The sequence below is a fragment of the Eumetopias jubatus genome, unplaced genomic scaffold (genome assembly GCF_037043125.1).
Source record: "Eumetopias jubatus isolate StellerSeaLion01/CBP00866 unplaced genomic scaffold, mEumJub1_p1.0 scaffold_16, whole genome shotgun sequence".
Lineage (NCBI taxonomy): Eukaryota > Metazoa > Chordata > Mammalia > Carnivora > Otariidae > Eumetopias > Eumetopias jubatus.
In genome coordinates this window covers 59,493,130-59,508,888 of record NW_028274822.1, presented here as the reverse complement: position 1 = coordinate 59,508,888, position 15,759 = coordinate 59,493,130, and the positions used below count along the sequence as shown (strand labels likewise).

The following is a 15,759-nucleotide window of genomic DNA, read 5'->3' as shown; positions in this document are numbered from 1 at the left end:
ACTGTTTTATTCTCCCAAAGGTCAGGAGGGTGGGAGGGAGGCCCCGGAAGTTGTGGCCTGCACAGGCCTGGGTATATGCCCAACCAGGTTTTCTGCACCACCTCATTCTTCCCCATCATCAGCTCCTATCACCTAAGGCAATGCTTTTCCAAGGATGGCCCTCAGACAGCTTGTAAAAGGACCACTTTACAAAATGCATCTATCCCCAGCCTGCCGCTGCCTGTTGGATCAGAATCTCAGGAGCTAGGTTTCTGGAATCTGCATGATTCTTATGTTCATGGAACTCTTAAAACTACTGAAGCAAGGTGACCTATTTCTCTTTTTCTTTTCAAGATTCATCTGCTCCAATTTCCACCAGGCCCAGGACAGAGCCATGCAGTCTCTTGTGGGCTCCCCAGACTTCCTGATAAGAAGGTTTCTTTTCTCTCTAGACCGCAGGCCAAAGCTGCCCTCCTTAGAGCCACCTGGAATGAGCCCCATGCCACACATTACTTGTTCAAAAATCCAGTGGCCCCCCACCCCTTGGCACTCATTCCACCGTGTCCTGCCATCTGAGCAAGGCAAATTGCACAGCTTCCTCTGTGCAATTTGGCAGCTCTGAGCTGCCCCCCACCCTTATAGTCCACGGGCCTCTCAGGTCCTGCATGGTCAATTCAGCTGAGGCTCTCTTATTTTCTTTCAATTCTGTATGTCCCTAGAATGTCCCCAACTTTGCAATCCTTACCTCGGCATCAGCAGATGGTAGGGAGCAGGGGGTAAGGAGATGGAGCCTCGTTTCTCAGGCCCCATCAGGAACCGCACACTCGCCTGCCTGGGAAGGTGTGATCAGAATTTTCTCCAAGGCACATCTTCACTACCAGGAAGAAACGTGTCAACCATGAGTACCTACTGTGTGCTGTATCTCCCAGGACAGTCCTACACACAGTATGGCCAATTCCAGTTTGCCTCCAGGCCTCAGATTTCACAGTAAATTGGGCACGAGGACATTTTGTCTAGAATTCAAGATATTCAGGGAAATCTCACAAAGATCAGGTGCCTAATAAAACAGTCCAGAAGTCCTGAATTCACCTGACCAGGTGCCTTTGAATGCCTTTGACTCTGGGTAGTGTGGTCAGACCTTTACACCATCTTCTAGAACACGGAAGAATGTAAAACGCAGTGACTCGATGGTCGGGCACTTCTGTACACACACGCCTCAAGTGGGCTAAGTCAAGTTCACAGAGTTAATTCCATTCAAATTCCAGTACACTCTCAAAACACGCCACGCATACCTCCTTTTCCGGACCTACAAGCTTCCATGACTAAAGTCCATTAGAGGACACTGCCTCCACCTATGGACACGCTTACACGTGCACGTCAAATCTACACACTCTCCAACCCCCAATGAAAAATAAAATATAGCTTTCTGGCAACTACAAAAGGGCAAAATGTTTTAGGATTAGAGTAAAAGAAGGTCAAGCTCTAAATAAGGTCTGGAGTATAGAGATTTGGCTGACTCCCCAGAAAAATCATACCAGCAGGCACAATATGGAGCAGCCAGATTGGCTGACCAAGAAGTTGATTCCACTGCCATGGAAAGGTGTCAACAGCAGATGCCCACTAGGCCCTATCATTTACCAGCCTATTCCTATCTGGCAGGAGGCAGTTTATACAAGGACTAATACACCAGGCTTCCCCTTCCCTGCTTTCCTAAATGGGAGTTTTAATATAGTTATTCCATTTTTCTTTTGCACATTGGTTTTGCTGGGGATGGTTAAATTCATCATATGGCCCAGCGTGTTTATAAAATTTTCATCAGTCATATATATCAGGCATATATAGGAGTGTGTGTGTTTGTGTGTGTAATACATACATATAAATATCCACATATATACCACCGTTCTAATATTTACTTATTATTTTTATCTAAATCAGCCTTTTGTTCATTCAATTTTTTATTGAGATCATTGTAGACCCACCTGCAGTTATAAGAGAGAGATTTCTTGTACACTTTGTCCAGATTCCCCAAACTGTAACATTTTGCAAAACTATAGTATAACATCACAAATAGGATACTGACGTTGATATACTCTGTCTTATTCAGAATCCCCATTTTACTGGTACTCATCTGTGTGTGTGTGTGTGTGTGTGTGTGTGTGTGCGTGTTAGGCTCTATAAAATTTTAACCCCTGTGTAGGTTCATGTGTCCACCACCACAGAGAAGACACCAAACAGTTCCAACATCACAAGGATCCCTGCTGTTGCCCTTGTACAGCCACACCCACACCTTTCCTCCCCTTTACCTGCCCATCATGTCACCCCTAACCAGACCCCAGCAGCCATTAATATGTCTTCTGTTTCTAAAATATTTTCATCTCAAAATCTCATATAAATGAAATAATACAAGATGAACCCTCTGATATCAGCTTTATTTGCTCCACATAATTTCCCTAGAGGTTCATCCAAGTTGCCTGTAGTAGTTTGTTCGTTTTCACTGCTGCATACTATTCCGTGGCGTGGATGCACCATGGTGTGCTGAGTCATTCACCTTTCAGAGGCTATCTGGGCTGATTACAGTTTGGGGCTATTATTTAAAAAACAAAGCTGCCATGAATATTCATGTGCAGGTTTTGTGTGAATGTAAATTTTTCATTTCTCTGGAATAAGTGCCCAAAGTATGATTGCTGGGCATATGGTAATTGCATATTTAGCTTTAAAAGAAACTGCCAAACTGTTTTCCAGAATGACTGTACCATTTTACATGCATACCAGCAACATATGAGTGCTCCAATCAGTCCACATCCTTGCCAGCATTAGGTGTTATCACTCTTTTATTTTAGCCATTCTAACAGGTCTGCTAATGATGCTGAACACCTTTCCATGCCTATGCTTACCATCTCTCTCTAGGGTGGAATGTACATTGCCCCATTTTCAAATTAGATTTTTTTAACTAGTAAGTTGTGAGAGTTCTTTCTATAGCCTACATGCTAATCCTTTGTCAGATATATGGTGCAAATAATTTCTCCTAGCCTGCAGCTTGTTTTTCAAGCTCTTCAAACGGGCTTTCACAGAGCAAGTATTTTCAATTTTGATGAGATCCAGTTTATCAATTTTTCCTTATATGGAGTGAGCTTTTGCTGTCAAGTTTCACAATTCTTTACCTAGCTGCAGATCCTCAAGATTTTCTCTTAAGAGTTTTTCTAAAAGTTTTACAGTTTCACCTTTGACATTAAACTCTATGATTCATTCTAGAGTAATTGTTACATAAAGTGTGAGGTTTAGGTTGCAGTCTTCTGCCTTCTATGGATGTCCAATTACTCCAGTACCATTCATTGAAAAGGCTATCTTCCTCCACTGAATTACTTTTTCAAGTTTGTCAAAAATCAGTTGAGCATATTTGGTTGGATTTATTCCTGGGCTCTCTATTCTGTTTCATTAATCTGTGTGTGTATTCCACTGCTCATACCATACTGTCTTGATTACTGTAGCTATGTAGTAAGCCTTCAGGGAGGATGGAATGATTTCTTCCACTATATTCTTCTTCGTCAAAATTGTTTTAGCTTTTCTAGTGCCTGTGATTTTCCATATAAATTTTAGGATAAGCTTGTTTATGTTTACAAAAAAAAACCTTGTTAAAATCTTTTTTTTAAAAGATTTTATTTATTTATTTGAAAGACAGACAGACAGAGATAGCAAGAAGAGAGCATGAGTGGGGAGGAGAGGGAGAAGCAGGCTCCCACTGAGCAGGGAGCCTGACCTGGGGCTCGATCCTAGGACCCTGGGATCATGACCTGAGCTGAATGAAGGCAGATACCCAACCAACTGAGCCACCCAGGTGCCCCAAAAACCTTGTTAAAATCTTGATAGAGACTGCATTGAACCTATAGATCCATTTACGGAGAACTGACATCGTACTATGTTGAGACTTCCAACTCGTGAACACGATATATCTCTCCATTGATTCAAGTCTTGTTTGGTTTCTTTCATCAGCATTTTATAATATTCAGCATACAGATCCCATACATGTTTTATTAAGTAGATACCTAAGTATTTCATTTTCTTTGGAGCAACTGTAAAGAGTATTGTGTTTTCAATTTTAGTTTCTGCATATTCATTTTTAGATATAGAAATACAATTGATATTTCTATGTATATTGTACATCCAGAAACTCTGTTGAACCCACTTATCAGTTTTAGGAATCTTTTGGTATATTCCTTTGGAGTTTCCATGTAGATAATCATGTCATGTGTATAAATCAACTTTTTTAACAAATATAATATAAATATAAAAATATTTTATATCACTATCACAAATGGAACGCTAGTATCAACTGGCATAAAAATGTAATTCTAAAAAACAAATACAATTAAGACAAAATATAATTAAATTCCCCTAGAAACAGTTGTCCTCACAGAGGTCCTCAACCTTAGGCCTGCATGCTTGTGAGTTCTCTCCCTCTCTATTAAAGGAAGAAGAGCAAGTATAAAGAGGTGTTGCAAATTTATTAGCCTCAAGTCACAGTAACATTCTACAGGATAGAACATACACCAAGCCATACAATAAACTTCAATACATTTAAAATAATTAAAACCATACAAAGTATATTTTCAAATTACAATGGAATTAAATTAGAAACCATCAAAAGAAATTTGGGAAATTCACAAATAAGTGGAAATTAAACAATACACTACCAAATAAACAAAATGGGTCTGAAAATAAATTAGAAAAAACTTATTAGAATGAAAAACAAAAACTTATGGGATGCAGCTAAGGCAGTGCTTAGAGGTCAATTTATGGCTGCAGATGCCTAAATTAGAAAGGAAGATCTCAAATAAATATGCTAATCTTCCCCTTTGAAAAACTAGAAAAAAAGGAGCAAAGTAAACCCAAAGCAAACAGAAGGAAGGAAATAATGCACAGAAAGAAAATAAATGAAACAGAAAAAGAGTGGAAAGAAATCAGTGAAACTAAATGTTGGTTCTTTGCAAAGATCAACAAAACTGACAAATCTTCAGCTATACTGAACAAGAAATAAAAGAGAAGGCTAAAATTTCTAAAATCAGGAATGGAAGAATAGATATTCCTGCTGACCTTACAGAAATGCAAAGGATTATAAGAGAACACTATGCACTACACAAACAAATGAGATAACTTAGATGAAATGAATAAGTTCCTAAAAATGCATAAATTATTCTAACTCAAGAAATAATAGAAAACTTGAACATACCTATAGCAAGTAAAGATATTGGATTAGTATATAAAATCTTTCCACAAAGAAAAGCCTGGGTCCAGATGGTTTCACCAGTGATTTTATCAAACACTTAAAGAAGAGTTAACACCAATCTTTCACAAACTCTTCTGGGCAATAGAAAAGAAGGGAACTCTTTCAATTCATTCTACAAAATCTACTGCCTTGATATACCAACATCAAACAAAGACATCACAAAAAAATAAAAACTACAGACCAATATCTTCATGAATACAGAGATACAAATCCTCAACAAAATATGAGCAAACAGAACCCAGAAGCATATAAAAAGGATTATGCATCATGGCCAAGTGGGATTTGTCCCAGGAATGCAGGTGGCTTAACATTAGAAAATCAATTAATGTAATACACTATATTAACAGAATAAAGGACAAAAACCACATGATCATCTCAGAAGATGCAGGAAAAGCTTTTGACAAAATTCAACATTCATTATGATTAAAAAAAAAAACAACAACAACAAACTAGGAATGAAAGGCAACTTCCCCACGCTGATAAAGAGCATCTACATAACACGAACTGCCAACATCATAATAAGAATGACTAAATGCTTTGCCCTGAAGATCAGGAAGAAGACACTAATGTCGACCCTCACCATTTCTATTCGAATTGTACTGGAGGTTCTAGACAGGGTAATTAGACAAGAAAAAGAAATAAAAGTCACCCAGATAGGAAAGGAAGAAGTAAACCTGTTTTCACAGACAACATAATCTTGTGTACACTAAAAAAGAACATACCATAAACGAAATTAACAAAACAATCCCATTCACAATAGCATCGAGAAAAATCAAACACTTAGGAAGAAGCATAGGAAAAGAAATGCAAAACTTGTACACTGACAACTATAAGACATGGGCAAAAGAAACTAAAGAAGACCTAAATAAAATGGAAAGGCATCTCATATTCATGGATCAGAAAACAATATGGTTAGGATGCCAATAATTCCCACATTGTTCTAAAGATTCAACACATTCTCTATTAAAATCCCAGTTGCTTTTTTGGGGGGGCAGAAATTGAGAAGAGGATCCTAAAGTTCACATGGAAATGCAAAAGGCCCAGAATAGTCAAACAGTCAAACAATCTTGAAAAGGAAAACTAAATTGGAGGCCTTATAATTCCCAATTTCAAACTTACAAAACTACAGCAATCAAAATCATTTGGCATTAGCATAAGGATGTATAGATCAACTGAATAGAATTAAGATCCCAAAATAAGACTTACATTTATGGTCAACTAATTTTTGACAAAAGTGCCAAAACAAATTCAATGGGAGAAAGGTTGTCTTTTCAACAACTAGTGCTGGGAATTAGATATCCACACAAAGATTAATTTGGACCCGTACCTCATAACACACAATAATTAACTCTAAATGGGTGACAGATATAAATGTAAGCTCTAAAATTATGAAAGTCTTAGAAAGCATACGAGTAAATCTCTGTGATTTTAATTAGCCAATCACTTGAGCATAACAGATAAAAAGGGAAAAATCACAAATTGGACATTACACTTTTGCACTTCAAGAGACACAATAAAGATTATAAAGAGAACTCATGAAAAGGAAGAAAATATTTGTAAATCATATATCTGATAAGGGACTCGTATTTAGAATACATAAAGAACTCTTACAACTCAATAATAAAAAGACAAATAACTCAATTAAAAATTGGGCAGAGGATTTGAAGAGACATGTCTCCACAAAAGATATACAAATGATCAATAAGCATATGAGAAGATGTTTAACATCATTAGTCATTAGAAAAATACAAACCAAAATCACACTGACACACCTTCACACCCACTAGGATGGCAATAATGCAAAAGATAATAACAGTGTTGGTTGAGAATGTAGAGAAATTGGAACTTCATACATTGCCAGTAAGCACATAAAATAGTGCAGCCACTGTTGAAAACAGTTGGGCAAAAAAAAAAAAAAAAAGAAAACAGTTGGGCAGTTCTTCAAATTGCTAAACACAAAGTTTCCATATGACCCAGAGATTTCACTCCTCATAATATACCCAAGAGAAACGAAAACCTATGTCCACACAAAATTTGTCCATTATTGTTTATAGCAGTTTTTAAAGTGGCCAAGAAGTGGAAACAACTCAAATTTCAAGTTTCATTCAACTAGTGAATGAGAAAATAAAATGTGGTATATCTATACAATGAAATATTATTCCGCCCTAAAAATGAATGAAGTACTAATGCACGCTACAACACAGAGGAATTTCAAAAACATGCTCAGTGAAAGAAGCCACTCACGAAAGAGCACATAAGTGCATGATTTGATTTATACAAAATGTCCAGAAAAAGCAAGTTTATAAAGACAGGAAGGTACATTAGGTGGTTGCCAGGGGCTGGAAGGAGTTGGACATTGGGAGTGACTGTAAATTGGCATGGTCTTTGTAGGGTGATGGAAATGTTCTAAAATTAGATGTGATGATGACTGTACAACCTTATAACTGTACAAAAATTTATTGACCTGTACACTTAAAACAGGTGGATTTTATGGTTTCTAAATTAGTTCAGTGAAATATATTTCTAAATAAATTAAAATTTTAAATTATCTATTAATAAATATTTAAAAATTAAAAATTTACTAACATCCAACTGGTCTTTCTCTTTGACTTAAATTGAACTGGTCTTCTTCATTGAGGTTGGAAAGAGAATTGCAAAGGGAGTCATTTCTTTGCTGCATGATTCAATAACAAGTAGCATCTAACACAACTTTGTGTGTAACTAAAGATATATACTCCACACTTTAAACCACAACTGCAGGATCTTGAGAAGTCACATGCAGACCTCACTGAGGCCAAACCAGAGAAGAAAGGGTACTACCCAGAAACATGAACTAGTGGGAGAGCGGCCCCATGATGTGGCCACTAGATGTAGCACCTGGCCTGTCACCCACTGGGATGGAGGGGCTGTGTGTGAATTTACGGTTGAAAGGGAGATGGATGGATGGATGGATGGATGGATGGATGGATGGATGGATGGTGTTAGCTGGGGCATTTTGAAAACTACATATAGGCCGGGCAAATACTATACCAGTGCATGGAAGATGAATTCCACCCTGAGACATGGTACATCTGTCTTCAGGTGTCTGTGGCCAAGCCAACATGTCACAGACATATTTGGTCTGGCCAAGCTGTGCTTTTCTAGGAGCTTCTCCCCCTTCAAGACTACCTACCTTCCTACTCTCATCATGGTGATGGTGGGAAAAGTCATCTTGTGCCGCCACCCAAATCCCCTCTCTTGGCCACAAATGTCTTGTCATGATATGAGGAAATCCTTCCATGGCAATTTAGACTAGAAACAGAGAGAGTGCCGGAGACTAAAAATGGAACATATCAAATGCCAGTCAGGCAATTCTGCTTTTTTACCATGTGGATATCAGTACCTTCTAATTAAGTTCCCTTTTTCCCAAAAACAATTTAAGTGGGATTCAGTTCCACATCACCAAGAATCTTAACTAATTCCAATCAACTTTATATCATTGTCTGCTTAAATTCTAGTCCATCAGCTCCGCCACAATACAGAAGGCTTAGTACCTTTGAAGGCACACCTTTACTGCAATTCAGTGGTGTCAGATGACCGCGCCTGCCCTCAGCAAAGACTGTTTCTACCCTCCCACCCCACCCCCTTCTGATGACAAAAGTTGAAAGTGATTCTTTTGCAATTCTAGACAAGTAAGCTCTTTCAGGATTACAGTAAAGAACGAAGAGATCTGAACTAAGTCTGGGGAGTTTAAAGATTTGTCCAGCCCCCAGAAAAACAAATGATTAAGTGGTGTTTATGGCTGTTATTATAAACCAAACCGATGCAATGTGATACAAAGCTTTTGAAATCCCAAAGAAACAGAGCAATTTGTCAAAGGCCATGTTAAGAGCTTTTGCAAGATCTATTTCCATTATTTATCAAACTTTGGCTTAATCGTACTTGGATGAGCAAAACCTGAGGCATGATGTCTTTGTCTTTATGAAGACCAAAGACTGGAATTGCAGAGACTTAACCAGGGGGATGGAGATGATGCAAATTCACTATTCCTTTTTCATTGCATTTTTATTTAGTAGAAGTAGCTAGCTTATCAGGCTGTATAAAGCTATCATTAAATCTCTAGTCCCTGTGGACTGGGTCCCTGCAAACCCGTTCCTGGTAAAGAAAGGTCAACAATCCAGTGTCTCTGAAGGAAACCAAAGTGTTTCTATATGATATGTCACCTTCAGATCCTAGAACAAAATAGCGAGATTATATAGACCTGACTACACCCTTAAGTTAAAGTTAGAACTAAAACAAACACAGATGCTATGGGAAATGTTATAAATTCTAACTTTCCTTACCATATGAAAGTGTTATTAAAATGGCCATAGTTGTAATAATGTCAATAAGTAACAAAAAAGATAACAACAAAAATAATAAAAGCATTTAACCCAAAGACCTCTAGAGTCAGGGATGTACCTGTGCTCTGTAGGGGAGATTTGGTTTTAATACCCACTCCTAGGTGATCCATCCAATTTGCATCTTCCTATTATTTTCCCTTAATTCTACTCTGGTTGAATACGTACTACCTAGACCACCACAAGTGAATGCCCGTCGATTAAATCATTATACTGAGAACAGACTTAACAACACAGGCATGACAGCTTTGTACATGTAGACCTTCAGAGATGGAGGATATCCACTTCACCAAAAAAATTTTTTAATGCTTCTTACCTAATATCTGAGAGATCACACTTGTTTCCAGCAATAGCCATTACAATGTTTTCTGGACCATGCTCCTTCAGTTCTTTCACCCATTTCTTCAGGGTATGAAATGAATCCTAAACCCAAAATGTAAATCAATCAATCATTGGAAAGACCCATCAACACAGTATTTCAATCAAGTAGAAATATAAACCCAACCCAATTTAACAGAGGAAAATATTTTTAGGAAACTCACATACATTAACATCCTACCCCCATCTTGGCACAAAACTTAATATTAGCTAAGTTACACTTAAATAGCCTGTAAAAGTTTCCTTTTCTAAAACTGAAACTTGACAAAGTTAAGAAAATCATACTGGTAATTTTCTTCTACAAATAACATTAATTTAAAATGATAGCCTTGACTCAACATGAAAAAGACTTAAGTCATAGGACTAGACATGTTCATGCTTATTTCAGGAAAGAAAGAGAAAGAATACATACATGCATACTCTGTCTCTCTCCCTCCCTCCCCCTCCCTCTCTCTCCCTCCCTCCCCCTCCCTCTCCCTCCCTCCCCCTCCCTCTCTCTCCCTCCCCCTCCCTCTCTCTCCTCCCCCTCCCTGTCTCTCCTCCCCCTCCCTATCTCTCCCTCCCCCTCCCTGTCTCTCCTCCCCCTCCCTGCCTCTCCCTCCCCCTTCCTCTCTCTCCCTCCCCCTCCCTCTCTCTCTTTTCCTCTTGTCCTGTCTTCCCTTCTGCCCTTCACTCACAACCCTCCTCCAGCAAACCAGTCAAGGTAGACACCATATTTAGTTAGAAGAGTTCAGGAATTCATGGATGGTAACAGTGATGGATCATTGAACCAGCAGTCCTGTGCGCTGAGTCAGCACTCCAGGAGTGGAAAAAAACAGCCAGCAAACCACTGCAGTTCCTTGATGAATAGCCTAGATCTCAATGTGATTACTAAAAGTATGGTATACTATATATATATGCAAATACACTACACATACATAAACATTATCCCTGACATTTTAAGTAGTGTCATTGAAACACTAATAGAAAATAACCATTCCATAATTACAAAACATGCAGGACTTAAAAATAATTTTCCTCTTCCTGAAAACCTGATGTTCTGGAGAGCGGTACTGGCAGGCATGACCTTGCCTCTACAAACAGACAGTCAATTTTAAAAATAAATGATCATTGTTGTTTATTTAATTTGGCCGATAAATTTGAAATGCTTCACTGCAAATAGGTGAATAAACTCAATATATGGTGCTGATTATCCCTGGCTACCATGCTATGAAATCTCATTCCAGGCTACTGGCAAGACTCAAGCAGTCAAGTCTCTGCTTTGGTCTTTCTAAGACAGAGAATCAACATGAAGGGCATTGAAATTTTAAAGGGCTTTTATTTTCTTACCTGTTTGGTAATATCATATACTATGACAGCTGCAGCAGATCCACGATAGTACATGGGAGCCAGTGAATGAAACTGTTTAAGAACAATGCATAGTTTTAAGCCAAAGTCAACACATTTTATGCAACCCCAAATTAAATACAAAATTTTCCTCCTACATTATCCCTGTAGGATCCCCGAATTCCCCCTAGAATTGTCCCAGGAACCCTATCAGGCAATAAATTCTCCTCCTCGACCGTACATGTGCTTGAGGCTGACAGACCATGAAATTCACTTTTAGGCAAAGGTCAAAAATAAATTTTATTTTAAATGTTCCTCTTCTATGAATTTTCTTTTCTCTACTGCTCATTACTTATTTAATACGACTGACCCAGGGCAATCTCATTAGAATTATTCAGTGGTAAGAAAAAGATGCTTGCCAAGGGGAGGACAAAAGGAGACTGACACAGATCATAAGACCCTCGCTGAGTCCTTAATGAGGGCCACTGAGCAAGGGCACCTCCCCATCCCATCCTCAGCCTGCACAGCTACTGTCCCTCAAAGACACACGGTGACATAGACAAAGCTCCATTCCAAAACGTGAGCAAAGCAAGACTCACTGGTCACGAGAACCCTTTATCCCAAAACAGGATAGATAATTATGCCGAGGATACATAGAGATTCCATGTATATTTTGAAGAACAGATCTTTGGATATATTTGAAGACTATATCGTGGAAAGGTTTTGAAAGCTGAGAAGGAAGAGCTAGTTTAACAAAAAAATGGACAAAGGATATACATAGATAAATCTCCAGGGAAGAGACATTTTGCCAATAAATTGACAAATTGCCAATAAATATTTTTAAACGTTCAATTACAGTAAAAGAAATGAAAATAAAAGCAATGAAGAGGCATGTATTAATTTATTAAATATCAAAAAGATTTATTATATCCATTATTGGTTTGGAGTTGGGCAGGGGGCCACTCTCACATGTTACATGGGAATGTATTTTAAGACCTTCTTGCAGCGCCTGGGTGGCTCAGTCGGTTAAGCATCTGCCTTCTGCTCAGGTCATGATCCCGGGGTCCTGGGTTCAAGCCCCTTGTCAGGATCCCTGCTCAGTGGGGAGTCTGCTTCTCCCTCTCCCTCTGCCCCTCCCTTCTCTCGCTCTCTTTTTCTCTCTCTCTCTCTCAAGCTCTCTGTCTCTCTCAAATAAATAAATAGAATCTTAAAAAAAGACCTTCTTATAAAAAGATGCTCAACATCACTAACCTTCAGAGAAATGCAAATCAGAATCACAATGAGATATCACACCTGTTAGGATGGCTGTTATCAAAAAGACAAAAGATAACTAGTATGGGTGAGGATGTGGGAAAAAGGGAACCCCAATGCGTTGGGAATATAAATTGGTGCAGCCACTGTAGAAAAGAATACAAAGGGTCCACAAAAAAATGCATAACTATATGATCCAGCAATTCCCCTTTTGGGTATATACCTAAAAGAAATGAAATCAAATACCTCAAAGAGATATCTGCACTTCCATGTTCATCGCAGCCTATTCACAATGCACAAGACATGGAAACAACTTAAGTGCCTACTGATGAATGAATGAATGAATCAATGAATGAATGAAGAAAATTTGGTGTGTATATATACACAATGGAATATTATCCAGCATTTAAAAAGGAAATCCTGCCATTTGCAATAACATGGATGAATCTAAAACACATTATGCCAAGTGAAATAAGCCAGATGTAGAAAGAAAAAAACTGCATGATCTCACTTATATATGGAATCTTAAAAAGTCAAATACTTGGGGTGCCTGGGTGGCTCAGATGGTTAAGCATCTGCCTTCGGCTCAGGTCATGTGGGATCGAGTCCCGCATCGGGCAAAGCCTGCTTCTCCCTTTGCCTCTCTCTCTCTCTCTCTCTCTCTCTCTGTCTTTCATGAATAAATAAATAAATAAATCTTTAAAAAAAAAGTCAAATACTTAGAAGCAGAAACTAGAAGGGTAGTTACCAGGAGCGGGGAAGGGAGGGAGTTGGGGAGATGTTGGTGAAAGGGTACAAAGTTGCAGTTACAGGGGATGAATAAGTTCTAGAAATAGAATGCACAGCATGATGACTGTGGTTAATTATAGTGTATTGAATCTGGAAATTTGCCAAAAGAGTAGATTTCAGGTGCTCTCATCATTTACAAAAGGGAAAAGGTAACTATGTGAGAAGATATGTTAACTAGTTTGACTGTAGTAATAATTTCACTATATCTATGTACATCAAACCATCGTGTTGCACACTTAAATATGTAATTTTTATTTTTTTTAAAAAAGAGAGAGACTTTCTTTAAAAACCACTATTGATAATATATATCAAAAGTTAAAATGTGCATATTGTTTGACCCAGCAATTCCACTTACAGGAACATATATTGGAGTGATCATCACACACACCAAGCTACTCATCCCTATGTTATACACGGGAGCAAATATTTGAAAACAACCTAACGGTTCATCATAGAGAATCCATTAATGGTATCTGCATATAATGGAATATTCTGCAATAATTAAAATGGTGGTGGGGATTTTCATTTACAGGAAAAGGTTACATACTGTTGAAGGAATAAAAAAAAAGTCTCAAAGCAGCCTATGAAGCATGCTGTAATTCAGGGTAAAATGTGAGTGGGTGTGTCTATGTGTACAGCTATAACAATGTTTCTCAAAATGTTCACAGTGGGATTTCTAGTGATTTGTACATTTTTCATATAAGAGTCCGCACAGCAGACTCTTCCATTAGTCTGAATAGCATTATACATAGCATAAATGTTTACAATGTTTTTTTAAAAAAATAAAACAGGTTTTTAAGTTAAAAAAGAAAAGGCAGCCATTTTTATTGGAGAGTAGGATAAGGAGCAGGGAGGGAAGGAAGGATGGATCCTGAAGCTTTTCCAGCAAACAACAGAACCATTATTCATTCATGTTTATTTCCCATATAATACTTATCACTGAATAAAGACCTGCCAAATCGAAATGATCCTCTTTGGAAATATGAAGCACATCAGTTCCTGAGAAGGCTAGTGCGGCACTCTCAAGAGTGTGGAAGGAAGCAGGCTCTTTCTCAACTCCCAGGCCTTGTGCAAGCCTCCACCTTGAACAGAAATTGCCCTGGTGCCTCTGTGGTTTTTGTAAAAGGGAATGGGTTGGATGGAGCTCAGGATGAACCCAAGAGTTCCCAGCTGACGGCCCTTGGCCACTCGCCAGGACTCACTGGAGGACAGCGGGCCATTTACCATGCATGCCTTTCAAATTCACTGCCCAACACTGTGTATTTGTTGTAATTGTTAGGCATCAATAAATCTATTTTTAATCTGTCCTTTGGCAATCCACTCCACATGTAGAAAATAAAATCAGAATTCTTGCCCAAAGGGATGAAAAAGCAATGTATTTTTGAAACATTCCTGCTTTGCTAAGGGTAAGGAATGCATATAAAGTGTCCTTTAGCCCAATTACATAAAATGCCCATTTTTTTTCAAAATAGCTTCCATATAAGAAAGGTCCACTTAAACATACCATATAGGTACAAAATTTATATCTCAAAAATCAAGATGCTTGTGGACTCAAGCACAGAAAGGAGCAAATTGTGGATATCTTCTTAAGACAGAGTCATTTTCAGTTATAATGCCATGAACTGAATCTAAAATGGTCACTGGTGTGCAGGTCTCATGAATTATTGAATAGATCTTTGTATATAATGCATTACTTGTTCTTTCCTTCCTCCAAATGGAATCATTTTGAAATAAATCTGTTGGTGAAGCCACTTAAATGACTTTATTGCTGGGGACTTGGGGGTTTTAATGAGTTAAAAGTTCGTCTCAGTTCTAAAACCCAATAATGCATTGACCAAAGGATAATATTTGTGGAGGACAAAAAGATAAATCACTTCTGGTCTACAATGTGTATACTCTTCCCCATACAAATATAAAAACAAAAGCACCACAATTGGCTTCAGTACTCAACATGACATAATTCAATTTCTGTAGAGTCCAAATTAAGACTGATGAAAACACTCACATAAAAGATTCTTGTAGAAACAAAATTTCACAATCACAGGAGGTTGCTATAATTTTTAAATCTCACCTTGAAGAGTTCTTTGAAAATTAGCAGGACAGATGCCAATTCAAAATCCCTTCTTCCCTAACTATCCAGCAAAATATCTAGAATACTGAATTAAAATAACTCTCAAGTGACATTTAATTATTTAGAAAAAGCACAGGGAATTGTGAAAAGCCAATCTGACCCTCAAAAGAAATGGCTGTTTATGTACTTAGTGTGTGTGACTGTGTGTTTTTTTTTTTAATTTTGCATGTCTACAGAATAAAAGAGAAGGGAACAGTCTTCTTCAAGCTTCTCAGACTTTTACAGATGGATGTTAACCTTGT

General features: G+C 38.0%; 1 protein-coding gene across 1 annotated transcript in view; it reads right to left on the bottom strand.

Moving 5' to 3' along the window:
* Positions 1 to 15,759, bottom strand: part of RAB31 (RAB31, member RAS oncogene family) — a 133,555-nt gene that overhangs the window by 39,502 nt on the left and 78,294 nt on the right. The window contains exons 4-5 of the mRNA XM_028123971.2: positions 11,350 to 11,421; positions 9,959 to 10,065 (exon numbers count right to left, since the gene is read on the bottom strand). Of these exons, the coding sequence (XP_027979772.1) occupies positions 9,959 to 10,065; positions 11,350 to 11,421 (179 nt within the window). The remainder of the gene's footprint in view (positions 1 to 9,958; positions 10,066 to 11,349; positions 11,422 to 15,759) is intronic.